Source organism: Leptonotus elevatus, chromosome 9, assembly GCF_054856555.1.
Source record: "Leptonotus elevatus isolate MCC_2025b chromosome 9, RoL_Lele_1.0, whole genome shotgun sequence".
In the NCBI taxonomy this organism is placed as follows: Eukaryota; Metazoa; Chordata; class Actinopteri; order Syngnathiformes; family Syngnathidae; genus Leptonotus; species Leptonotus elevatus.
This window is the reverse complement of record NC_141247.1, coordinates 9037649-9064739: the sequence shown is the minus strand read 5'-3', so window position 1 is coordinate 9064739 and position 27091 is coordinate 9037649. Positions and strand designations below refer to the sequence as shown.

General features: G+C 40.4%; 2 protein-coding genes and 1 long non-coding RNA gene across 3 annotated transcripts in view; 1 reads left to right on the top strand and 2 right to left on the bottom strand.

Moving 5' to 3' along the window:
- fmr1 (fragile X messenger ribonucleoprotein 1) overlaps positions 1 to 17337 on the bottom strand; it is a 21248-nt gene extending 3911 nt beyond the window's left edge. The window contains exons 1-14 of the mRNA XM_086084215.1: positions 16939 to 17337; positions 14458 to 14510; positions 14251 to 14344; positions 14020 to 14091; positions 13133 to 13281; positions 12402 to 12495; positions 12096 to 12212; positions 11807 to 11977; positions 10966 to 11044; positions 9710 to 9861; positions 8518 to 8604; positions 8151 to 8376; positions 6806 to 7000; positions 6470 to 6549 (exon numbers count right to left, since the gene is read on the bottom strand). Coding sequence (XP_085940341.1) covers positions 6470 to 6549; positions 6806 to 7000; positions 8151 to 8376; positions 8518 to 8604; positions 9710 to 9861; positions 10966 to 11044; positions 11807 to 11977; positions 12096 to 12212; positions 12402 to 12495; positions 13133 to 13281; positions 14020 to 14091; positions 14251 to 14344; positions 14458 to 14510; positions 16939 to 16989 — 1620 coding nt within the window. The 5' untranslated portion in view covers positions 16990 to 17337. The remainder of the gene's footprint in view (positions 1 to 6469; positions 6550 to 6805; positions 7001 to 8150; positions 8377 to 8517; positions 8605 to 9709; positions 9862 to 10965; positions 11045 to 11806; positions 11978 to 12095; positions 12213 to 12401; positions 12496 to 13132; positions 13282 to 14019; positions 14092 to 14250; positions 14345 to 14457; positions 14511 to 16938) is intronic.
- Positions 16590 to 25637, top strand: LOC147168296 (uncharacterized). Its single transcript, XR_015095914.1, has 3 exons — positions 16590 to 16822; positions 23033 to 23207; positions 25499 to 25637. It is a non-coding gene; the product is annotated as an uncharacterized LOC147168296 (long non-coding RNA).
- rab33a (RAB33A, member RAS oncogene family) lies at positions 17818 to 27091 on the bottom strand. Its single transcript, XM_086084217.1, has 4 exons — positions 26573 to 27091; positions 23015 to 23155; positions 22471 to 22551; positions 17818 to 22110 (listed from the first exon to the last, which is right to left on the bottom strand). Exons 1-4 carry the CDS (start codon positions 26909 to 26911, stop codon positions 21886 to 21888), a joined length of 786 nt encoding a protein of 261 aa, XP_085940343.1. The 5' UTR covers positions 26912 to 27091; the 3' UTR covers positions 17818 to 21885.

The window sequence follows — 27091 nt, the reverse complement described above, 5'->3', positions numbered from 1 at the left end:
AAAGAAAAGGTGCTATTCAAGAAAGTATCCAAGCGCTCGTTACCCCCTTAACCACTGTTTTGCACCTGCACGCTGCAAGAACCAAGACAAGGGCAGGCAAAATCTTCTTAGAACCTTGACACTCAGGTCACTACCTCTTCCAGCTCCTTCCCTCAGTGGCTATCAGTATTACTGTATACATAGTATTCACATGACGTCAGCGACCCCCACCTATCGATTCAGCGGGCCTCTGGTGTGGCAAGCGGCAAGCAAATGCTGAGGAGCGCTCGTGTTGCTTGCTACAAGTAACTTTGATTCATTCATTTATTCCGGATTTTCACGAACCGCTTCACACTGGTGCAAAAACAGATGTGAAACGAAACTTCTAGATAGTATTTACACAATGTCATTTGCCCTACATTGTACTGTATGCCGTTCACGGGTCCATGGAATGACAAATGGGAATGGACAAAGGTGTCCGGAATTGCAAAGATACATCGAAAGGATTTCCAACCGACAAAGTCTCCCAAAGTGTGTCCTAACCATTTTGATTAAAGGTAAGTATCATTGTAAGATGGTAAAAATGCTTTTACCATAATGTGATCATGATATATGTGAGCTGCTAGCCGTGGCTAGCTCTCGCTAAATATAGATCTGGGGGTTCAACATGTTAGATTTGGAGATCTCTCCAAATACCCTCCAAGGTGTCTTATTTTCATTTCCCAGCAGCCCACCAAGTTGAAAGTGTTGTTAAAGTGTACGAAAATAAGTGATGAATCAACAATGTTGTTGTTTTGGTTGTAACATGCTAGCACAGCTAGCGTAGCTAGCGCGATCAGGGAACTAGCTAACTTGCCGATATTCTTCACCTCGAATTCACAATTGATAAATGCACATAGCAACCAATAACATCCGAAAGTACAGAAGACGCAAGAATGTCCGTGTTTTGTAAGCCATCCTGCCTCAGTGCATTCGTTGGCATGTAGTCCGGTCCGGGCACTATCAGCAAATAATGATAATAACAATAATAATAATGGATTTTATTCATAATGCCCTTTATATCGCAAGATCTCAAAGGGCTACAAGTAGAGAAGAAAAATGACATGCATTTTTTAGTTATAAAAACATCTAAGAGGGGGGGGACCATAGGTTCTGCTAAAAATAAATGTCTTAAGAGTTCTTTCAAAACGTGGGGTAGCAGCACAAAAGGCCCTATCTCCCATGGTCCTCAATTTGGTCCTGGGTGTGTGGAGGAGGTTTAAGTTGGTAAAGCGGTGAGAACGTGTTGTGCTTTGTAGACTGAGGAGTCCGTTGAGATAGAGGGGGGGCATGACCATAAAGGTATTGGTGTGTGAGGAGGGAAGCCTTTTATTCAATCCTGGTGGAGACGGGAAGCCAGTGAAAAGTGAGCGGATGATGGGGGTAGTAATGTGCTCATATTTGCGTACTCTCATCAGGATCCAAGCTGCAGAGTTTTAGATGTATTGGAGCCTCTGCAGGCTCTTAATAGGGATCCCGATGAAGAGTGTGTTACAGTAGTTCAGAAAGTTTAGAAATGTTCCAGAGGTGATAAAAGGAGGTCTTGCAGAGGTGGCTGATGAGCTGGCAGTCCATTTTCACTCCAAGATTGGTTACTGTGGATGAAAGAGGAATGTTGGAACCAGAAAAGGTGATGCAGGTTATGGGTGATAATTTGGTCTGGTGAGGAGTGCCAACGGGGATGGCATTGGTTTTGGAGCTGTTGAAATTAAGAAAATTGTGCTCCATCCATATCTTTTTCTCTTCCAGACAGGTGGTGAGTTGTGACGGGGATGAAAAAGGTGGGGTTGCAGCAATAGCATTGGCATATAGCCGTGTGTCATCGGCGTAGCAATGGAACGAAAAACCACGGCGGCTGATGACCTGGCCAAGGGGAGTGAGATAAAGAGAAGATGATGGGGCCAAGAACTGACCCCTGGGGAACACCGCAGGTGACTGTGTGTAGGTTTGATGTAGAGTGGCCCAAGGATATGTATTCTATCCGATTTGTCAAGTATGACTGAAACTAGCTGAGGGCAGTGTCAGCAAGTCTAGAGTGGTATGACGATTGCCTTCTTTAAAAATGACTGCTTGGAGAGAGTGGTTTATAATGGAGGTGATCAGAGGACTTGAAACAGAGATATGAGTTTTTACCAGGGAGGTTGGGAGAGGGTCCAGGGCACAGGTGGGTGGAGGGTTTCATTTTCCTGATGATGTTCAGCACCTCTTCTGACGTGACCAAAGGAAAGCCGTAAAGGATTGGGAGATAGCAGATGTTGGGGAAACGGTTTGAGTGGGAGGGCCGGAGAGAGCAGATCGGATGTGTGCAATCTGGGGAGGTGAAAAATCCCCCAAAAAGTTTGCACTGCTCTGCTGTGGTACTCGTAAGTGGGGGAGATTGTGGTTTGAGGAGATGGTGGAATGTGGCGAAAAGATGTTTGGAATTGTCTTGACTGTTTTTGATGGCATCAGAGTAAAACTGTGATCTTGCCCTTTTAAGGGACTTTGAATATTGTTGTTGGTGCTCCTGGTAGATTTGTTTATGGTCAGTGAGGCCAGTGGTTTTGTAACGCTGCTCAAGGACCCGCCCAAATGTTTGTAATCCAATCGATTCCACTATTCAATCGTTTCATCGTGTACCGCTGCAAAGGGTGTTGAGCTAAATCTTCCACATACATCTAGCTAGTGCGGCTTAGTCAGGTGCGCCTTATAGTCCAGAAATTACTGTAAATTTCGTCAATATTCACATTCCTGATGAAAATACTGAGGAAAAACAGCTTGTTGCAACATGGCCCTGGCTGATCTCTTATGCTCTGCTGCCACTTGCTGGCCTTCTTTTTCTTTCTTTTTACTATTTAACTGTGATTGCGATGATTACTAAGGAACTTTGAGTTTACGTTGATTATGGCGGCACCAAAAGCGGTATTGTTATGTCTGAAAGAAGACCACATTTCCTGTGAGGACAAGCGCATTGCGTTGTTTTTTTAGCTCATGCCAGAGAGTGAAATGTTGATCCTTGACTGTCCTTTAATCCAGGTAGCTTCCCTTTTTCTTTGTTGTCTCAGAGGTTGGACAATGTGGTGGTGGGACTGTAGTTAGAAACGAAGGGTGTGCCATCTAAGGCACCCCACGATTTGATGTGATTAAGATTCAGTGTGCTACGATTCGATTATTGAACGATTATCACGCTATTAACTCTTTGACTGCCAGACGTTTTCAGAAAAGGGATGCCGTCAGTGCCAGCCGATTTAAGCATTTTGACTGATCTTTCAAGGTCCACAGAAAATGTTCTGTTTGGACTATGGAAACACATATACTACCAAATGAAAGATTGGACTTTCATCTTTCATCAGAAAAAAAAAGTTTGTTTCTACCTTATTCCGTTCTTTAGTAATCAACAATAGAAAATGGTTAGTTTCACCCGATTTCGCTTGTTTTGGACTCAAATACGGAGAAATCAAGCTTTTAGTGAAACGATATTATTTCATGCATTCTAGTGAATTTTACACTTCTTTTTGTCCATGAATGATGCCACAAACACCTAAATAGTGCTTTACTTCTATAAAACACTACCACCAAGAATGAAAAAGTGTTTTTTGATAGCAAAATACGTTTATTTACATTCAACAGTGTAACAATTTGACAACAATTTGGCAAACTATTTACAAATGTGTGCAACTGTGGTGCTATTTACAAATATGTGGATGTTTCAACGACAGTTTTTCTTTTTGTTTTTTCTCCCCTGCGTGCAAGGAGACACAACAGCATTTGCACAACAGATTGCCTCTTCGCGTGCAAAAGCTCCACTTTCTTGCAGGCAGTTTTTTCCGGGGAATAGCAAGTATATACTGCAGTGTGTGTTGCCATCAAGTCTAATATCAGGATCATGCTACGGTTACGTTACGGTGGTGTTATGTCTGGCTTCCTCATGTCCTTCAGTTGCTATACCGAGTGGTAGATGTTCTGATCCATCTTATCCACTCCATTCATGGTGGCATCGTAGCCCAGAACCAGTGTCTTCTCCGTGATCAGACTGTACCCGCTCCTCCGATGAATATGCATTGGACTCGGGGTACTCTTCATTGTCCGACAAAATGTCCGCATGTGGAGCTCCGGCGTTAGCAGAGCTAGCCGGTGATGCTTTATGACGTGAGAATAAAGGCCGCGTCCAACTGTGGCGTCCAACTGTGGCGTCAACCTCGGGATTCACCATCATCATCATCATCATCAATCTGCATTGGTCGATGCCAACTCTCCATCGCCCGATCAAATGTCCGATTGTGTAGAAGTACCCGGTCGGATATTGTGCGCGTTTTCCGGCCTTAGCAGCGCTAGCCGCGCTTAGCCGGTGAGGCTTACTACGTGATCATAACGGTCGCGTCAAGGCTTCCAACTTTGGCGTCAAGCTCAGAGTCATCATCATCGTCGACATCAATGCGCTTTTTAGTATTGATCGATGCTTTCCGTCTTTGAAAAAAATGCTCAAGCGTGAGCTGCTTGCAACCGGTTGCTTGGTCAGCCATTGTGGCTTCATCAGCCATTGTCTCCTCAACACTCTAGCTCCGCCTCACGTCTTCTACTGACGCCCACGGTGGGCGGCCCATCCAACCTTGTGCAAAGAGAGTCATCGCTGCCATCTAGGGGCCAAAACGAGTCCTTATACTAACCAGATCTGCCTGATACTTTCAGCACAGCTGCCCAAGGCTTTCCTCCACCCGTTTCCCCAAAAAAAACAAAAAAAAAAACATAGTGAACGTCTTTTAACGTCCTCGGCGCCCTTCCGTAGGTTTATGCTAAACGTTTTATAACGTTTATGGCGGTCAAAGAGTTAATGATCGATCATCACAATTGCACGATTATCACAATTTTTGATGCACTTTTTTTTCCTCTTTCAGGATTTATTTAATTTTTTTTGTCGGGGGCTGCCGGTTGGTCGGGTGGGGTCTGGGGGCTTGGGGGCGGCTGGGGTGGATGGGGGGCGGGGGGAGCAGGGGCTGTGGACCGGTGGGGTGCCTGGCGAGCCTGCAGTGCCCCGTCCTACTGCGTTGGGTTGGGGGCGCGGGACGTGTTGGGGTGGGGGGCGCTCCTGCTCCTGGGTTTGCTCTCCGGCCGGTGGCCCCTGCAGGGCCCGGGGGTTGTCCCTTGGCGCTGCCGCGGCCTGGGGGGTCCTGAGGTGTTGCGCTTGCTCTGTCCTGGCAGGGGTCGACGACTCCCCTCTTTGGTGGAGATTTTCATGCATGCCAGATCCACCACACCAGCATCTACTGAAACTCAGACATAATCTGCTTCTTCCTCAGGTCATTGAATCGGTGGAGGCTGGTGTCTGTGGATCTCACTCTGCTTCGTCTGTCCTTCCTTCCTTTCCTCAGTCTCTCCTTTGGTCTCTTGAGGTGTCCCTGATTTGTTGGAATTTAGATGTTTCTGGGGTTGGTGAAGAACTCTGGTTGGTGGCCCGTGGGTGGTGTCTGGTCGGTGCTGGATTTCACTTTCCTTTGTTTTCTTTGGTCCTTCCTTGGGTCTCCTGACGGCGGTGTTCGGTTTAGGTGAACGGTATGGGATTTTTTAAAATAGATTTTTGGTGAACTAACGAATACACACACAATCGCACGCACGCACATACACATTCAAAATAATACATTTTAAAAGAGAGCAATGATGATGATATTACCGAATGAACAATATTGAGCTCTTTAAAAAATAAAGAAATAAAAAAATTAAAAAATAAAAATAAACTAAGGGTGTGCCATCTAAGGCACACAACAATTTGATGTGATTAAGATTCAGTGTGCTACGATTCGATTATTGAACGATTTTCGATGCATCTTTTTTTCCTCTTTCAGGATTTTTTTTCTTACTTTGTGTCTACTTCATACTTTTAAGCGTATATAAGGTATATTTGTCAGTGTTCATTAATTAAAGTAGCCAAACAAATTTATGTCCATTATTTTTTGTTTCCAATCACCCAATGAGCTGCTCTTTTTCACAAGAAGGTGCAAAAACATTAACTGTTTTAAAGGCATTAAAAAAAAAAAAAAAAAAAAAAAAATAGACTTCTCTATTAACAATCCAATAAAATGTACTCTGGTGGAATGAATTTGACAACTTACCAATGCGTGGTAAGTCGTCAATGAATAAATCTGCTGACAGAACAGAACTAATGCATATTTTACAATTTTCTATTGCAATATTTAATTACTTCCAAGCAACTATCTTGTATGCTATCCCAGCAGACTTGCGTATAACAAGAGGTGGGGTACACCTAGGACTGTTCGCTAGTCAATCACAGGGTTGACACAAAAGGTAGCTAACCATTCACATTCACACCTTTGGGCATTTTAGAGCTTCAGTAAACCACCAACCATCATTCTACCCGATGTATCATAAAGTTTTTTTTGTTTTTGTTTTTAAACATTGCCTGATTAAATTACGGTGCGGTCAGCACTGCAGACACTATATGTATAAAGGACAGTACCTGTAAGGTGTCTTCCTGTGCTCTCGTCTTGGGTTCTCTGATATGACGAGGCCTTGGGTCACTCCACTGCACATCGTCCCCTAAATTGGACAGTCCGAGAGAATATGTCAATTTAGTAATTAATTATTGATTATTATTAATATCATACTTAAAATCATGACACTGAACAAACTCTTTGAATCCCAGGAATACTTTTCTGCTTTGTGACCGTGAAAAAAAAAAGACTTTTTGTTTGTCTAATTAGTTGCTAATTACGAGATCAGCTCCGATTTCCAATTACGTGATCCAGAAAACTCTACATGTGACACCGTCGGCCAATGATAATAAAAAACTTACCTTTATAAGCTCCCCTTCCTCTTCCACCTCGCCCTCGAAGTCCTGCCCCACCCGGTCTCCTCCTCCCATCTGTCCGTCTTGGCAATGTCCCACCTCCTGTCATCAGCTCCTCTGTGGGTGCCAGGGACCAATCGCTGAGCTCATCTCGGTGGTCTGACTCAGTCTCTGAAGCGTTGGATGCCTCCGAGTTGGTGCCTAGTGGGCAATGCGCAAGTCAGGTCTCATAGTATGAAAATGTATTATCAATTGCCTAAACAATGGCAAACTAACGCTACGATATAGTCTCTGTAGTAATGTTACTTCTAGTAACAATTTTTTTTTACGGTAAAACATTGCCACTTTTTCCACATATTAATTCTCAAATGTGTAAAAGACATGACTGTAAGGTTCAAATTGGTACGGTTGTACCACAGTTTCTGCTCCCATGGCCAGTCACTTCCATTCACAACATTAGCACATGACTACCAAGCCGAAATCACAGCCCCTTCGAGAGAGAAGGCCATGGCCTGGGCATGGCCTAGGCGTGGCCTGGTGTAGCTATTTACATAAGAGGCACGCCCCTAAAACAGGCTGTTTCGAACAGACCGTTTTTTGGCTGATTTAGGGACAGCAAAAATATTAGATCCAAAGTAAATTTTGACGAATGCATGTCAGAGACATGTCTTTTACACATTTGAGAACTATTTTAGTATGTGGAAAAGTTGAATAATATGAGATCTTTAAAATGAGCATATATTAGCATACTTTACAGATTATAAGATGCTATTTCTTTTCTATGATTTGACCCCTGCTGCATTAAGGTGACGCGGCTTATTTCTGAATTTCTGCCGTTAATATGTCAAGCCAAATCAACAGTAATCATCAATCTGTAAACATAATTAATTAATTCGGCTCCCATAATTGCTAAATTATAGCCGGTATTTTAGGAATAGGAACCACAGCAAATTTCATGGGCACAGTCCATCAATCACCTGTCCATCAATTTTTACAACACTTCCATCACTACTATTTTCCGCTTGACATTGTTTGTTACTTTATTAATCTTTTCCTCACTCATCTTGTCCGTCACAAATAGTATTTGCATGCGGTCGGAATACTGCCGCGCATGGCCAACAGACTCAAGAACTTCCCCTTTTTAGGACCCTTTAGTTGTTCAATAACCTGCCTAATGTAAAATGGCGCACCGAAGGACTAAGCTGTCAAGCCGTCTGACAGTCCGTCAGTACTGACGGAATGCCCACCTCTGAAAATTAGTCATTAGCTGTGCCGACTCAAAGTTTCTACTCAAGTTCAACATCAGCGTGCCATATACAAGTACAGAACTGAAGTAGTAAAGGAACAGCACCTGAGGCAAACGCAGCACCGCCTCCTCTTCGCCCTCGACCGCCTCGTCCTCCTCCTCCGTAGGGTTTCCCTCCTCCTGCACCTCTGCCAAGGCCCGTGCCATTATCAAACACGTAGCTTTTGTCTTTAAGATTTCGTGGGCCCGTTCCTCCTACACCGCCTCCGCCTCCTATCTGTCTCAGCTGCTCATCAATCTGAAGACGCTCCAGACGAAGTTGGTCCACCTCCTGTGGTCATTGGGAGGAATGTTATTAATATGCAACAATGCAACAATGAATAACCATTGGACATGATCATTGCCAAGGTGTCATCTCATGTGAGACTGGTAAATGGTTTAACACGGCTGTTACATGCCATTTCTTGTGTACCTTCAGGTAGTTGAGGTGATAGTCCAGCAGTACCGTTGCATTTGAGATGCTTTCCTTGGTCCCCACAAATACAAAGGGCACCATTCCCTATGGCAAAGATTGTCAAAATATAAATATAAAATTAAAGCATTTTTCAAATTTTTACACGCCCTTATTTCTCAATTTGCATTGATGCAGACTACACTGGTTAAAGGTCCACTCTAATGGTCTCAACATTGCACTTATATAGTTCTGGATAGGGCTGACGCGATATGCAATAAAACAATTAATTGCACGATAATAAAAAACGAGCTTGATAAGTTTGCCGGACGCGATAATTCTCAGGCATGTACGTGCGTGTTTGTTTACAACATAAGTGGTGGTCTGTTGCTTCACTCTGTCAGTCATTGGGTAAAGTGGCTTTTTTTCTCTTTCTATTCACTCGCTCACGCACACACAGTCTCCCGGGCGAGTAAGCAAACTCACGCCGCCTGCACCGACGGCATTAGCGTTGCTAATAGTCATGTAGCATTATTGCCAGCAGCGCACCACAGCTATTGGTGTTGTTTTTATTCATTGCTTCGAAGCCTGCCGAAAAAGCAACACTCGCTACGTCCACACACCCTCAAAATCCTGTGCTGCTCAGTGAGATACGAGCTTTAGCGAAGACACTGGGTGGGTAATAAGTTAACTTTCCTGTCACAACTGACTCCTAAACCGTGCTTAGCGTATTGAGGAGTGAATCATCTTGACACGCACTTTTGGAGGCGGTGATGTGCCAAAGTAGCTACCCCCCAAAAAATAGTATCCTCTGCCGCGGGTACGCATGTTTTTCGATAAACGCATGAAGAAGATACGTGTGTTTTTGAGTTTTAGAAACAAGGTTTTGAACCCCAGAATTACTTTGCTACTCTGAATCTTTTTAAAATTAAGAAAATACAAAATTCTGTTTTTGTTCCGCGGGGACGAGCATTAAGTCACCCTCTACCACTCTACCCCTACCAAACTCCAAGAAACTCTGGAGTGTACCGAACAATCCATGCTGAAGGGATGTTACAAGCTGCTAGGCGCAGTCACAGTTAAAAAGTCACGGCTCTTTGTACTCATATGAGCATTGCAAGATGCAGAAAATATTTAACATTAACATTTTAAAACTCCACAATGCACCTTTAAATATTGTACTAGTTAAGAATTAAGCTTATTTCTGACTTACATCATCTATTACTGATGCTGTTGCAGCTGCCGCCACTGAGGACGATGCCACTGAAGGCTTTTTGTCATTTTCTGGTTCAATACGAACCCGCACCACTCCAGACTTATCAACCACTTCTTGGATCAGTTTACCACTCTTCCCAATCACTTTTCCTAAAGGGAAAAAGTAGAATCATTATCACAATAGACATACTCTATACAGGTGCATCTCTCAGAAAATTAGAATATCATTGAAAACACAATTAATTTTCTATAGTTCATGGAGTAAACTTCGAACCACTGAGCAATTGCCCAGTTATTTTTCTCCTTAAAAAGAAAAAGCTTCTGACCTGGGCTCTACTCTATGTAAAGTGTTTTTTGATGCACTGACTCAAGCGTCAGTCCAATCCTCGTGACGTTCTCCCAAATTCTTGAACGAGTTTTGTTTCAAAAGCCTCTTAAGGCCGTGGTTGCCTGAGCATCTTTGTCTACCATACTTTTTCCTTCTACTCAACTTTGTATGGCAGCAATGTGTGCATACAGAACTTCAATAGCCTGCTTTTTGAGCAATAACTTTTTGTGGCTTGTCCCTATGATTGTGGAGACTACTGTACCAGATTTAGAGACCATTTAAAGAATTAAGGCGGCTTCGCAATAGTTTGAAGTAATTGGATGATTGATTAGTGTGCAAAAACATGTATTTTTTTAAATCCCCCAGATTATTTTTGAAAACCTGCTGATAACCATTCAATGTGTTTTCCATGGAAAATGGGGTGAAATATGGGAGAGAAAAAAATCTTGAAAAATCATTGTAAAAAAATTCCCCCTATAAGTTTATGTGAGCCGAAAAGTTTCATTTAGCAGTGCTTTACAGCCATCTTGTGGCATTTATAGGCACTTCCAAACCTTTTTAGTGGATTTTCACCATTCGTGCCAGAGCATAGTCCCCAACCTGTGAATAGTGGAGATTCGCTACATGAAAAATAATAATAAAAAAATTAAAAAGTACGCCACCTACTACAGTTATGTAAAGAAGACTAAAGTCACTTCCTGATAATGTCACACTACTTGATAGGAAGCATAGTTCAGAGTTCTGCAGTTTCTCCTGGCACTTGAGTAATTATCAGTCACGTTTATGGATAATCATTCATTTTCCATTCACTGCTCCGTAAAAAATAAATACATATCAACAACAACAAAATAATAATAAAAACGCTATTTAGTGGGGCGCCACACACTGCCACAGAGCTCATCCTATTTGTGGAGTGAATTTCTCACCTACTAAGTTCCGGGGAACTTTGATGACATCTTCGGCGAACTCCAGGAAACCCCGTGCAATACGGACAGCTTCCTGGTCCTTAGATAAACACCAAACACAAAACAAACTTTTTTATAACATCTGTCTATAAAAAGTGTTTGTGTAAGACTATTATAGTGTTATGTGAAAAAAAAAAGTTTAAAACCGACTTTTGTCCTTTTCCATTCACTGCAGACAGAGTAACAATTTGTATGTATGCAGCCTAAAGAGGTAACTTGTATTGCAGAATATACTGGCTAAACCTCAAGAGCTATAAAACATATCCTCTTATTAATTGTCAGTCTTTTAATTATCCATAGTAGGATTCCTACTATGCATCTATTCATACATAACAAGATTTATGTTAGTAACTGTTGCCAATATCAGTTCCCAGCTCCCATTAGGTATTCTAATTCAGTGTATTATTAAAATGCAATGAAAAGCAACAACATTACTCATAAAAACAAAAAAAAGTAGTGCCTGCAAATTGCATTATTGGCAACACGTGAAGTTGAGAGTGCCAACGTGTATGTGTATGCAAGCTACACCGAAGGAAGTGTGAATGCTTGCAGGATCATTGCATGGACAGCAACAGATGGGCAGGAGTCAATAGAACTAATTCATTTACAATATCATAATAGTTTGATATGCTTTAGCCTGGCTCAAGTTGGAGTAGTTTAGGGTATTTAACTTAAGTATGAGGGTGAGAGCCTTGAAAGACCATTCTAAAGCATATCTGTGATTGTTCGGTTACGTCAAGTTGAAGGGTAGATGCCCCTCCTATCTATTGTTAGGTCAACAGAACAAGTTGGGCTATCATACCTCTCCATAGATATGGAAGGTGCAGGTCTCTTCATCCAGGTCTATATTAGTGACTCCAGGGACCTTTCGGGCTTGTTGAATATTGGCCCCATGAGTTCCAATGGCGAGCCCCATTAAATCATCACGCACTACAAATTGTTCATGGAACCGTGATGCCAGCTGTCGGGAACTCTGCAAGCAACACAATAATAGTAAATAAGTCGGACTTCTACTTTTGATAGATGGGGAGGATGCAATTCATGTTCGACATTTAAAGCTTTAGACTCTGTTTTAGAGTGTGCGCGTGTACCTCCAGTTGTCTGCTGGCTTCTTCATTCCTCAGCATGAGTGACAGTTTGGTGCGGAGGCTCCTGAAGTGCATGTCGCTCATCATGTTGGCCCGCTTCGCTGTGACCTCATTCACTGACTGTTAGAACAAACCAAAGCTCATCTCACATCATGGTGTACCTTCGAAAACCAGTGGATGTAAACACGTCGAATGTTTGTATGAAGTCAAATACAAAGCTGCCATCGTTGCAGTATAATCCTGAATATTCCCACACCAATATTAAAAATATATATTGTACATACAATATTCAAAAAAAGCTACACAAACCAAGATGACCAGCTGCTTCTTCTCAGAGTCGTAGGTGACACTGAACGCCCCCACAGCCTTTTTGAAGTCTTTGTGTGCCGATTCCTTAGAGCACCTGATATCAAGGAGTCAAGTTATTGTTGGACTGTAAATGCAAGGAAAATGTGCATCTATCCTGAATAAATATTTTGGGCACAATCATTGATCAAGCCAATGACAACAATTTAGCTATTAAAAACATTCAACATAAGTATTATTATTCATTTTTTTCTGTAGGTTAAAAATCATATTTGTTAACTATGTGGCTACTGATTTTAAACTCAGCCTTCAAATGACATTGACAGTTAATTCATGATTTAGCAATGCCGGGGCAACTACCGACTAGCCGACCACTGTTGTGTGAACGGGTGAATGAATGTGAGGCTATGTAAAGCACTTTGGGTACTATAGCTAAAAAAGCGCTATCTAAATAGCAGTAAAAAATCAATAATTTAAAAAAAAATACATTTCACGAATAGCATTAGCCAAATAAGTTTTACCCCTCACACCAAAATGAATAAAATCCACATTTAGAACTTGCATTTTGTATATACAGCACTTGATTTTTTTGTGATATTAAAATTGGCTTTATGATCCATAACATGCAAGTGCGGAAAATGTGCAAGATACTGTAAATAAACAAATGTATTTTTAAAAAGCAATCAGTAAGGACGCAAATACTTTTTCAAGGCAATGTATAAAAGCCATCTTACATGTGTCGTAGATCATCAGGGACATCCAGTCTGATCTTGAGGAAGGTAGTTTTGGTGGCTGGTTTGTTGGGATTGATCGGCCGTAACCGCTCCAGCGTCACAATCTCATTTAATGTTGCGTCACATGCAGCATACTCTATAACGTAAAACTACAGATACACAAAATATACATATATATCAGCAGAGACTAATAAAGAAAAGGTATTAAAACACCCAGAAATAGGAAATTTAAGGGCACATACAAATGAACCTGATATATCCAAAATGCTTATATGAGCCAATAAAAGTGAATCAACGCAAATACTTACATTATAATGATTATGAACATGAGTAGCTAAGAGATCTTTTTTTTACCCCCAGGTGGCTCCAAGGTTTACAGCTCATAAATCTTTCATCAGCAAATGGGAATTAATTAGTGTAATTTTGACAATTGCTAGGACATTGGTGTGTGCTTTAATGGTCATTTTAAAGGTCTGATTTAAATCAAACTTCAGTTGCCGAAGTAATTATGTTGCACTTCTGAGTGCAGTAGACTACTCAGACTGAGTGAATGATGACAGATCACGACTGCAGAATGACTACCAAGGGTATTTATTAAATATGTATTGAACGTACAATAGAACATCGATTTACCCAAAACCGGACAACTTCATATTTTACCAACAGAAAATAGTGTCCAGTCCACTCAAAACTCCTATTTGTACAGTAGCTGCCAAAGTCTGTTAGTATCAGAATTGGCCGCAATTCTCCACAACTCCAGCACAATCAACAGAAAGAAAGAAAGACACACGTCTCTCCCACTACTAGACAGTTCCAATGGCATACTGTAAATGGAAAGCAAAGCAGAAATACAGAAATGAAAGTGAAATTGTTTAACTGAGACATACCTCGCCTTTGACCATGCGAACCTTGGCCAGCCACCATCCACATGGCTCCTTATCATTTGCCCTGGAATACACCTGCCCAAAACCACACCGTAAATATTAGTCATCAAAAACCTGAGCAAAAAAAATACAATAAAATAAAAAGCAGTTGCCACTGGCAAAACTGAAAAATGTAATCATTATTCTTTTTTTCCAGCTGTTTGGATGCAAACATGAAATCACTAAGAAACCCACCTCAACCTCATCACTCTCATTTATCTCTTTACAGAACCCTGTTGGAGGAGGAAATCGCACATCCTGGAATGGAATCTGGCGCTCCGGCTGCCAACTGGTATGGAAGCACACATTTAGTTGATCATTGGCAACACTAAAACTAACTTACTGTAAATTGTTGTATTTTATATTTTACTGTAGTTTGCCGATACTGTCGCAATTACTCACTTGTTTTCAAATGCAACTGTGATTGAGCCTTCATGGACATCCTTCACAAATGCCTAAAAGAAACAAATAAAAGTATGTTACCTGAAGACATTCAGAAACATAAATAGTTAACATTTTGGTGATAAACTTGGGTGTAAATGTTTTGTGTGCTCCAAAAACTGATTACATTTGTTGAGACAGTTTGGCTTACTCACAAATTGTTAACACAATGGATTTGTACATATCAAATGTTCAAAGTAGGACACAGCATGCCCTGAAGGACTCCAGACAAAGTGGCTTGCCTGTGGGTTTTACAAGGTTAACAACCTGTGAAGTAAATGATGCAAAGAAGCTCAACGTAACGGAGAAGGGGAGCAAACTAAATTCCCAATGAGTAGTCTGTTCTTGACCTAGTCCTAGCCCATGAATTGTCCAATGTCAAGTGCACACATGTTCAAATTGTTGGTACCCCAATGAAAGAGAAACCCACAGTGGTCACATAATTAACTGGAATAATACTCAACTATAAATAAAAATGTAATGAATGACAATGGTTTTGCATTGTGGTTTAACAGAATTATTTAAAATAAACACATGAAACAGGCCTGGACAAAATTGTATTCATAGAAAAGATCAAAAATAATTTCACCGCTGGAAAATGTTCAACCCTGGTGTGTCCTCAAATTAGCATCATAGGTGTTTTCAAACTTGTAATTCAGCCTACTTAAAGAGTGACAAGTACTAAGTAGTCCCTGTGCTGGTTGGTGAGCACATAAAACATGAAATAGAGGCAGCGAAAGAGAGTTGTCTAAGGAGATTAGAAGACATTTAGAGAGAAAAACTACCTGCAAGCAGCTTGATGTTCATGTGCCTACAACAGCACAGTATTGGTTTTTTTTTTCAATCATTATTATTATTATTCAGAAATGTAAGATCCATGGGACTGTAGCCAACATCACAGGAGAAACATTTTTGACAAATTAAAGAGATAATGTGAATGGTAACACAACAGTCCAGAACAGCGGCAAACGAATGCTCCAAGGTCAAGGTACAGTGTCGGATCACACCATCTGTCTTTTGAGCCAAACTGGACTTCATGGAGGTGACGAAAAAGGACACCATAGTTGAAATTAAATCATAAGGATGCAAGACTGGAATTTGCCAAACTGCATGGTGACAAACCACAAAGCTTCTCTGAGAATTCCTACGGACAGACAAGACAAAACTGGAATTTTTTGGCAAAGCACATCAGCTTTATGTTCACAGACACACAAAAAAAAAAATACCAAGAAAAGATGACTGTCTTTACTGTAAAACACGGAGGAGGCTTTTTCATGCTCTGCGGATTTTTTGGGTGTTTAGCACAGGGTGACTTGAATCTGTGCAGAGTGCAATGAAATCTCAATAATATCACGGTATTCTAGAAAGAAATGTGCTACTTGGGTGTCAGGAGCAGTGGGTAATTGGTCTTGCCAGAGGAAAATTATGTAAAATAAACAGCTTTAAAGAAAAAGAACCACCCAAGAATAACTGAGAGCAAAACGGAGGATTATTCTGAAATGGCCTCTATGAGCTCTGGTCTAAATCTTATTGAATATCTGCTAAAGCAGGTATGTGGAAGTAACCCTCAAACCTGTGACAAATGGAGCACTTCATGCTCATGTTGAGTGGCCCAAATTACCTACTGAGGGGTGCAAACGTCTCACTGAAAGTTACAAAAATTGTTTGATTGCAGTGATTGCCCGGGCCTTTCATAAGTGTTTGAAAATCTGCTGTACCACTATTCAAATGCAATGTTTGATTATCATTGTTTAATTTTCATTAACACATTTTCATATTATTATTAATGTCGGATTCTAGTTTTTCTTTCATTAACAGAGGGATACCAAAACGTGTCCACGATTGCACAAAATCCACATTGGAGAGCTGAAGCAAGAAAAGGGATCCACATTGTAACTAGTGTGCTTTGGTATAAATTAATTCAAAACAGTCGCAGTACGTTAGCAACCATCCTGGTCATATTACCACTGAACAGTTGTCTCTTTATTAACAGGTACCACTTTAAACCAAGCACCTTAACGGTCTTAGGAATCCCGATAAATGTCAACAAAAGACGAATCCCACACAACTTAACGTGCAGAACAACTAATCAGAAGGTTAGCAATGAACCGCCGATCGGCGACTGTTACACTGATATTAGATTCCATTCAGTTCAGCAACGCCACTGTTTCTATTGGTCGTGCTTAAGTACTCCCAAGGTTTGATTCACCACGAGAGTAGATTTGTTGTCAGCACAGATCCGTAACGTCTTAGCTTTGTTTACAGTTTTTTCCGTTTCTGCGTCCCGGCCGGCGGAGGGTGGAGAGGAGCACGGAGGCCGGAGCAGGTACCTCAATCAATGCTAGTCCAAATGGGAATTTTGCTCCTTAGCTAATTTGGCTTGTATACTTGATGTGTAAGCGTTGCGTGTTAATTTGCAAAGAGAGAGATAAAACAACCTACCTTATAAAAGGCACCACTTGTTCCCCTCACTTCCACTAGTAGTTCATCCATGACGCAAGTTACCACAGCTCGCTAGCTAGCTAACCACCGTTAGCGATACGAGTAGCTAGCTAGCTGGCTAGCCTAACGCTAGCCAAGGCAGGTTCTTGCTAGCTAGAATGAGCTGCCAGAAAGATGCAAGACGAGGGGTGCAAATAAATATTTGGAGCCGTAAAACGATCCCTCGCGCTGCAAGATCGTTAAATCTCTATTTGGTTAAATACTAGTATACAAATTTGGATTTACGATGAATCAAAGTCGAAGCATGAAGACCGCGACAGGGTTAGCTCGTAGTAGGTAGTTAATGTTGTGTGATTAGTGGTCAGGCAGCTAGTGCTGCTTGCATCTATGTGACGTCTCCGGTTTCTTCCTCTACTGAACTCCGACGTTGCTCGCATCCAGGAAAGGTTGGTGCTGCTGTCCTTAGGTTACCCATAAGAATGCCAGATCTGCGCACATTTATTTTATTTTTTCAAACATTTTTTTTTACTATTAAATGATCAAATGTACACAATTACACCATAATTGAATAATCGTGGGTCCGTCTTGTTTATCATAGATTTGTTCTACCTCTTCTATATTTTGCACTTGTAACGTGATTCATGCTAGACATGTTATTTGTTTTATGTCACGTATGTACGGCATAGATTTATGTCCTGCCATAGGAATCAACACCAAACTGGGGGGGGGGGGGGGGGGGGGGGGTGTCAGCACCTAGGATAGCGACCCCTTTCTCAAAAACGGAATTATTATTTCAAGCAGGTAACTCTTGTTCGGTTAACTTATTTTTGTAATTTGGGGACACATTACTCTATAATGAGAAGAGCACAGACCGTAGAATAATTGTTATATGGTTTTACTTGATTCATTACTCTTGGAATGTTAAACACCCTGATCAGATTATCATCATTTGTACATCTAGCATACAGATTTACAGGCAAATCCAAAAATCTTTCCTGACAAAATTCTACAACCTTTCCACAACATTTGTAAAAAAAATAATAATAATAATCTTCTTTGAGCGACTTTTATGTAGAGTGTGAATTGCGACTAAACAATTCCTTAACTGGATCTTTAAAAAATTGTTGAATACTGATAATTTCCCTCACATTGACTCGGATGCTCTCATACTCCCTGCATCTGCACAATCCATTAATGGGCACATCTGCCAAGATACTACAAACCACGGTTGGAAAATGAAAGCGGAACGAGAAATGTAAGGCAAAAAGTATTAATTGAAACATACAGTGATAACTTGAACATGAGACTGATATAAAAAAGCTAAAAATAAATAAGAGAACCAAAAATATACAGAAAGGAACTGTTGTTTGAAACCGATACAAAAGCCGACTATAAATATCATCCTTGAAAGGTGAAATTAAATATACAGGGGTAAAACGGTAAATAGAAAAAACAGACATCCAATCCCTGTGTGGAAGAGGTTCATGCAGTAAATATATTGTGAGGTCCACATTTTGTAAATCGCCAAAAGAAATACATTTTCTTTTTGGCTAGAATTAACTGGATGGATGTTTCTTGACGCTGGGAATAAAGCATGTTCAGTAGTTTTAGAATTTGCTTTGCTCTGTGGCAATGTTACATTACAGAACATACAGTATTTAAGATGACCATCTGATAATGCTTCCAGCAACGATAAAAGCCAAAAAATGAATTTTGCTTCATAAAATCAGACACATAACACCTAAGGCTTTTGTTAGAGATGTAACATAACATTTAATCCAACCTGTGCAGCATGGCACCATTTCACATTCATGCCGTGCAGTGTGCCATTTGACCTTTGCTTGAAATGAAGAACTATCAAGCATAACAGAAAGCATTTGTAATGGCAGGACAGTAGATTAACGTCTTGAAATAGTTTAATGTAATGGTGAGCCCCATTCTATTTAAAACCAATATGAAGTAAAGCCACATGAACAAAAGTCATATTTTAGATGATGTGTTTACATATGACGTAAAAGCCAACTTTATTCTGGAAATAATTTGACTTTATTGTTAATTTTTTCATTTGGGCCTCAACATTCCTTCTTAATTTAAGGTTAAATTAAACCATTTTCATACCCCAAATTAATAATAATTCCTTTCAAAGCAGGCATTGATTATGCATTAAAGCAGAAGTCAAGTCAAAAAAAATCTTAGCAATAGTACTGTCAGTTCTATGCACCCCCACAAGTCTAAATATGATATGTTGATTTGATTAATACTGCATTTGTGAAATAAGAATTGAGACTAATCCACCTGTTTTGTGCCATCCAAGGAAGCTATCATTTTATGCAGCACCTGCTGTCAACTACAGTTGACATCAAGTGCCCATGGGCTCACAGCTCACCTATTTTTGGGTGATTTGGGCTTGTGACATTTGCAAGGCATTCATTTTCCCTACCACTTAAAATGTTTGTAAAGTACAATTACCGTATTTTCCGCACTATAAGGCACACCTAAAAGCCTTTCATTTTCTCAACAGCCGACAGTGCGCCTTATATGTGGATCAATATTGGTTAAGTAAGCTTAAGTGGATGCTTAACGCAACACCAGCCTCTACAGTAGCTTCTATTCTACGCGCCTTATAAATCGATGCGCCTTATAAATCGATGCGCCTTATAGTGCGAAAAATACGGTAAGTGTTAGCTGTAGAACTACATTGGGGAAAAACATTTTAAGTGTAGTGCATATGATACATAGTAGTTGTAGTGTGCACACTAAAAATGGTTGTTTTCCTAATCCACTAACTGGGTAGCTGTTGTTTTTTTACCAAAGCTGGAAGATTGGGTGGAAGTTTGGATTTGGACTTGTATTGTTGACTTCAGACCCAGGAGTAGGGGGTTCAAATTCTCATCAGAGTTGTTGGCCAAGCATTGGTCCTCTAAGGGTGAGGCATGTCCCAGCCAAGAGTGGTTTCATTCTTTTAGGACGCAAAATGATAGTTGTTATGATACATTTGGGGAGGGGCCTCTGCCAGCCAATGACAGTCATTCGGGTGAGTTTACCCCTTTCATTCAATGTGTACTAATGGTTGTGGAGGCACCTTGGAGGCCAGGTGACACGTACTTTCAAAATTTTTGGCTAACACAAAATTTGAAGAGCTGTCGATTTAACGCCATGTCAAAGTAATGATCTGGATGAATGAAAATATTCACAGGCACTAGTCATTCAGTAATATTTTTGAATATTTTTTTATACAGTACAGCTCATTATGCTTTGCATTTATTAGAGTTAACACCTCAAGTCAGATTAATCTTACAATGTGTAACTAATGACGTATGAGCATACTAAAACTGAAGAACAACAAATCTAAACATATGAAGAAGATCCAGCCATGGCAGAAGTCAGTGCCCTCCAAAAGCCCCGTTAGTTTACTCAGTTTATAATAAATCCTGTAGACTACCATCTTGTGAATTACCTCCATATGACCCACAACACTGTGTCCCTTGACCCATAACTTACTGTGGCAGCTATCTCAATGTCAAGCATATTACATGTCTGTGGACTGTAAATATAGTGATCATCACTTCTGTAACCTTGTCAGTGCAGTTTTTCAGATGTCCTTTAGTTAAATTGGGGCAATGATACAAACACTGTAAGAGAGAAAGGATGAAAATGTAGGAATTATTGTGCCTGACTAAAAGTCTCATTGCATTTGGGTGTTCTTGCATTTGAAGGCAAAATGGGATAAGCCACTGTACCGGGGGAAAGCAGTAGAAGGATATACAGTACATTATATAATATATACACACCATGCCAAACAAGAGAATACATTTCCCCTGTGGTTACGAAAGCAACAATTCTGTACATTTCTTTTTCTTCTTGTGTGTTACTCACATTTACTGTGTCGAGATGTGTGATGTTTCCTATGTATTAATGAGTTCACAGTGATTTTACACAAGTCATATTTTTGAAAGATCAAAATGATATCAACCCTGATACTATCTGACGCTTTTATACTACTATCGGCTGACTGGTTCATCAAACTCAGAGATGCGTTTTTAAGGCAAAGGTAGTATGAAGAACATGGGATATTCTATTTTCCAAGTCAAAGCAATATAGAAAACATTGAGTTAATAACACTGACAGTGTTGAGCCTGTGCTGGTTCTGTAAACAACCTTTCATCAAGTCATTTTGACTAGTCTTGTATACATACCATACTTACTCATATAGTATCCAGGGGTTTTAATTACTCTAAGGGGCGAGGCTGTGATTTGGGGCAGGCCTTTATTCGTACAAATGCTTTTAAATAATAAACTTCTAAAATTTTATGATTTCACAAATAATGATGCTTGGATTAAAGGAATATGCATTAAATAATGTATACATGTATTCTATATTATATTGTATTATTCTATATAATACTCCCTCGTATGGAGAAAAAAAAATGCTCTAAATGCCTGTCTGTCCAAGTCCTTGTTAACTTTTTCCTTCTCTCTCAATTGAAGTGTGTATCTTTCCTTGTCAGCAGACATAAAATCATTCTCTTCCTTCTTTCAATCACTAATTATTTTCTCCGGCAAATACTTTTTCTTTAAACTCCACTGTTAACTTCATGTCAAGGAACCTGTTTGGTCGGAGGCCACTATGAGAGGAAATATCGGTACCTCATATTTCAGAACTCAAAAACTATGCAACCTTGATGTTGATCTTACTTTCGATCCATCATGAGCACATTTTTCCTCTGTCCTTGTGCTAAAGTCCAGAGCAAAGGTTGCTTCACCTCCTCTTCTTTAAGAAATGTTGCTTTCAGTGTCAGTCATAAGCATCATCTTGCTCCCGAACCAGTCAAAATACATTAAGACTCTTGTTTTACACCATCACCACCCTCCTCCCCTTCCTAGTCATGCACTGTTATTCCGATGTACAATATTCCATTCCATTAAATCTACCGATTGCATTTTTCCTCAACAAAGACAATTACTCTTTGTCTCAGTCTCCTGTGTGAGTCGCACTCTTCCGTCCTCCCGTTCCACGTCTCTGTAGAGTAGAGATTTTTGGGCTTTCAGTCGACAGGCCAGTGACATGAAGATTGAGTCCACATTCTGACTCTCTTTTGGGTCTTTTGCAGATGTCTCGAACAGCAGCATGTTGTGGGAGTCTGCAAACTTCAACGCCATGTTGGAAGGCACCTAGGGAAGTGATTATTATGACAAATTATCTCATTTCCATATACATACTTGTATTCATTAGGATAACAAGTGAGCTGTCGCCTATCCCTGCTAACTTTGGGTGAGAGGTGGGGATACCCTGGACTGGTCGCCATGGAAATCATAGGGCACAGATGGATACAACCATTAACACTCCTATGGACAATTTAGTATCTAGTGCAGAACATGCAACTCAACACAATTTAGACGCCAGTCGTATTGAACAGATTAATGCTGCCTGGTGTTGCCATCATAAACAGTAAACAGTCAGTCGGAATTCGTAATATTCATTTAACTGATGATTCAATTAATCTGCCCATTTTCATCTTCTGCCATACTGACCTGTACTTGGTCCACTAAGTCACACTTGTTCCCCACTAGAACTCGAGGTACTGATGCTGAAACCCGATGACCGTTACACTCCTGCAATAAAAGGAAATACTTGATTCAGTAACATTTAAATGACCACGCAAATTATAGGATTTATCAAGCATTAAACATAAAACCTTTTTGTTTTTTGTTGTTACTAATGTCCAGTGTTCTGCAGTGTTAGGTCAACAAGTGAGTTGTTGAGCAGATTGGCTAAAATATGTCAATGGTACTAAATAATAACAATACTGATATGATCAGTGCAGCTGCTGTGACAACATGAAATTGCGTAAATATTGATTTAGAAAAAATGGTGTCAGGTAGAAACATTACAATGAGTGGAGTTAAAGGTTGAATTAACATCTAAACATATTTGGATTGTTGTTTAATGGAAAACTCAGATTAGTAGCTTGAATTATTGGCATGTCAGCAAGCTAACCTCTAACAACCCTCCACAGACTAGCGTTAGAGATGGCGACAACACTGGAAACTTGAAAACTTGAATAACCAGTTGTACCTCTATCCATGCTTGCAGATTACGGAAGGAAGCCATTTTGGTGACATCATAAACGAAGACTACTGCATGGACATTCCGGTAGTAGTGTTCTACCATGGATTTACGAAATCGCTCCTGGCCAGCTGTGTCCCATACCTGCACCTGAAGATGAGATGAGACCTTTTTTCAGATGAACATATGAAATGATAAAAATGTGCGTTCCCAGAACATCCTGTCTTATTATTTCTTGTACACAACTGACATGAATGTCAATTTTGGTTGCCATGGTGACAAACAATTTTGATCAGCAAAAACATGGACACAATGACAGTAATTCAACAACACCACAGCATACAGCTGACTGCACTCAACTTTTAATAAAATATTTTACGATAAATCACATCAACGTGTTCCAAGAAAAACAAAACAAAACAATGAATGCACACATCGTGCTTTTATTGTTTGCCATGAAACAAGGTACATATCGGATCAGAATCAAGATCTTCAAAGCAAACTAATGCAAATCTTGTGAAGTCTTTTAACATAGTGCGACTCTTGGCTGTGCTCCATTTATGTCACAACCTTCAAAAATCAAAAGCATCAGCAGGACTGAAGGTACCAACTGTGTCTACATTGGCAGGGGTGTAATTGAGTCCATAGCTTAATCACTCAAGTGCACTATATATAGAAAGAATTGATGCCCATGTCTGGTATTGCCAATGCCAAGATGAACATTTCATTCAGCCAGCCATCAATTTACTGTAACGCTTACCCTGTTCAGGGCCCATAATGGGGAGCTGAAGTCTATCCCAGCTGACTTCAGGCAAAAGGCAGACTGGTCCTGACCTGACCTGAGCTGAACTTGTCGCCAGTCAATCACAGGGCAAATATAGAGTACAACTGTTAAGTCTATCACTAAATGTGAAATGAACCACAACACCATTCGTTACCTCATTGAAATTATACCTAGAATTTAAAACGTAATTTCTACTCATTTTTTACCCTTTTGGGGAAAATGTAATTAAAAAGTATCTGCTATATATTTTTTTTTAAACTGACTCATAGCCAGCAGGGTGTACCCAACAATATTCTTATTCACATTCTCATCACCATTCTTTTTACCCTCTGTGCAGTGTTACATCTATTTTTAATCTAGATATTTTTATATCCACTGCAAGTTTCTGAAATGTGTTGTTTTCTGTTATGCATCAAGTGACAGCTAAATATCATTAATTAACTTTAATTGAGCCAAGGCACCCATTTTTTTTCAAATTAGAAAAATCCCATTGGATTTATATAGTGCTTTTCTAGACACTCAAAGACGCTTTACAATGGAATCAATACATTATTCATGCACTCACACATTCACACCGTGGTGGCGGGAAGCTACTTAAGTAGCCACAGCTGCCCCGGGGCAGGCTGACAGAAGCGTGGCTGCCAGGGTACGCCTACGGCCCCTCCAACCACCACCAAACATTTGCACCATTCATACACCAGTGTGAATAGCACTGGAGGCAATGTGTGTGAAGTGCCTTGCCCAAGGACACAACGGCACGTGACTTGGGGAGAGCGGGGATCGAACAGCAACCTTCTGGTTACTGGACGACCATCTCTACACCCTGAGCCACGGCCGCCACTGCAGCCTGCCAGCAAGCATTTTGTAAGCAGTGATGCCTATTGAGTTGACTGATATGACTCCTATAAGTAGTTGGCACTATGTAGCACAAATGGTTGTAATCCACCTTACTTGTAGAAGAAGAATCACCGCAGAAGAAGATTGATTTTGATTTTTGTTAGATTTTTTTAAAAACTATATTTGAAAAATAAAATGTTCGCTGTGGTTTCCTAATTAGTTTAAAATCCCTTTTGTGTTCACTCAGATCGTTTTGAGCAGGCAGCATTATCCTTCTGTAGTTTTGCTACAAGTAAAAAAGAAATTTGCTGTTATACAGTCTATTGGAACCCTTTACTTGTAAAGCAAAATATTACAAAGAGCATATGTGTTATCATGTTGAATGTGTATTGTAATAATTGTAAGCTTTGACAATCCGTTAAAGGTGGGGTCTTAAGTTTTGACCATTTGTGTTTGTAAACAAACAATTCAAAATGGACTCCTCCCATGGATCAACCCCCACTCTTCTCGTCAACATTGCGCCTGCCTTCAGCGACACACACCCCGCCCGCTCTGTGATTGGCTTTGACTTTCCGCCCCAGAAACATCCCTCTTATGGCAAAACACAACAAAATAGCAAAATACAGGCTGGGGGGTGGGGGTTGATGACAAAATCACCAGCACACATTACCTGAAGCCCAGAGGTTTTGATTGAGAAGGATTTCATGTGTATACATGTAGTGTTTATAAAGTGTTTATTTCTGAGTGAAATCGTAAGACCCCACCTTTAAATAAAAAGAAAAACGGTAACATCTATAGCGCCTGTTTGATTTTAAGTTGTGCAAGCCTCGAAGTAACAATACTGTCTTCTTTTTTTTCTTGGGTCTGTAAAGGAATATACAATGGGACAAGGTGTATGACCTGCATGCTTCTAAAGAGAAGCAGAGCATGCAACTCTCAGGAGAAAGAATGCAAGGCACATCACACCTCATCAACACCAAACCACAACATCTACAGCAGTCACATGCTGGGTCATTTGCTTTCTGAAAAACAATTAAATGTTTTAATGTTTGTTTGTTTGTTTGTTTGGGGGGTGGGGGGGTCCTTTTTTTTTTCTTCAAAAAATAAAAACAGTCTCATAACAGTCAACCACTTACCATCATAAATAAATAAAAAATTACAGTTTAAAATATTTTATTATTATTATTATTATTATTTTGCATTTAACTACTTACCAATGGTTTAGATAATAACTCCGGCTTCCTGGGATATGGTTTATTCAAAGAAAAAATAGTTTAATGACATAAGTAAGAACAATTTAATGCTTAAACAAACTAGTATTTTAATATGACATTTTTCTATTTTTGTCATTACTTTTTTAGATAGAACTTTAAAACTAAATTGACAGTGAGACTTCAAATTTTAAATAAAACATCCTTAAAATGTTTATGCTACTAATGAATGTTAAAACTGTCAGCTAACAACAATATAATAATAATAATAATCAACCGGACACCTCTGATGCCATGAGTGAATGATCATCAATTTGCTTCGACCAACAAATTTGTTAAACAAATAGTAAGCAGTTTCTCAACATTACACTGTGCAAAAAAAAATTTCATGAACAAAATTTTACTTTATGAAGATCTCTCACTGCCGTTGCTTTTAGTAGTTTTACCACAGATGATGTTATTGAATAACACCAATGCCACAATGATTGATTGATGACGATTTATAATATCAATTTGGACATGAGCGAACACGTTGTTCCCTCTCTGTCATTATTGACTTACAACATAGAAGTCATCTGGTAAAATTCGTCAATATGAAATCAATGAATGATGGAGTTGTGTAGCTGTGGCATTACATTGAATTAGGCCTGGTCCCCTGGAAGCGAAGGATGTGGATGAGGGGGGAGGGAACAAGGAAACACCTCCGATTCACATCCAGACAAGCTTAAACGGTACCTTGATCGTCTCCCCTTGAATTTCCACCGCCTTCTCCCTAAAGTCCACGCCGATGGTGGCCTCGGTTTTGTCGGGAAAGCTGCCGCCAGTGAAGCGGAAGGTGAGACACGTCTTCCCCACATTGGAGTCCCCGATAACGATTATCTTAAAGATCCGCGTCTGGATGCTCAGTTCCAGGGAGGAGGTGAAGCTGGCGCCAGCGTCGTTGCTACTGCTGGCTCGGCTCCGGCTTCTGTAAACATCCATGGATGATGTCAGAATGGTGACATTGTCGTCCGCTCGGATCGGCCGGGTTACCCTCCTTTCTCGGCTCTCCTCCTCCGGGGAATCGTTGGTCATTATGCCGGAGGAGGCGATGCGAAATTCGGGATGTGTGAGTGGAGAGTGGAGATGGACGAATAGATGGATGGAGTGAAGGGTGGGGAAACGGAAGAGAACGGAGGAAAGAAGGAGGAGACTTAGATGTGCCTTACCAGCGAGATTCCCTGTCAGCAAGGGGCACGCATTTACAAACACACG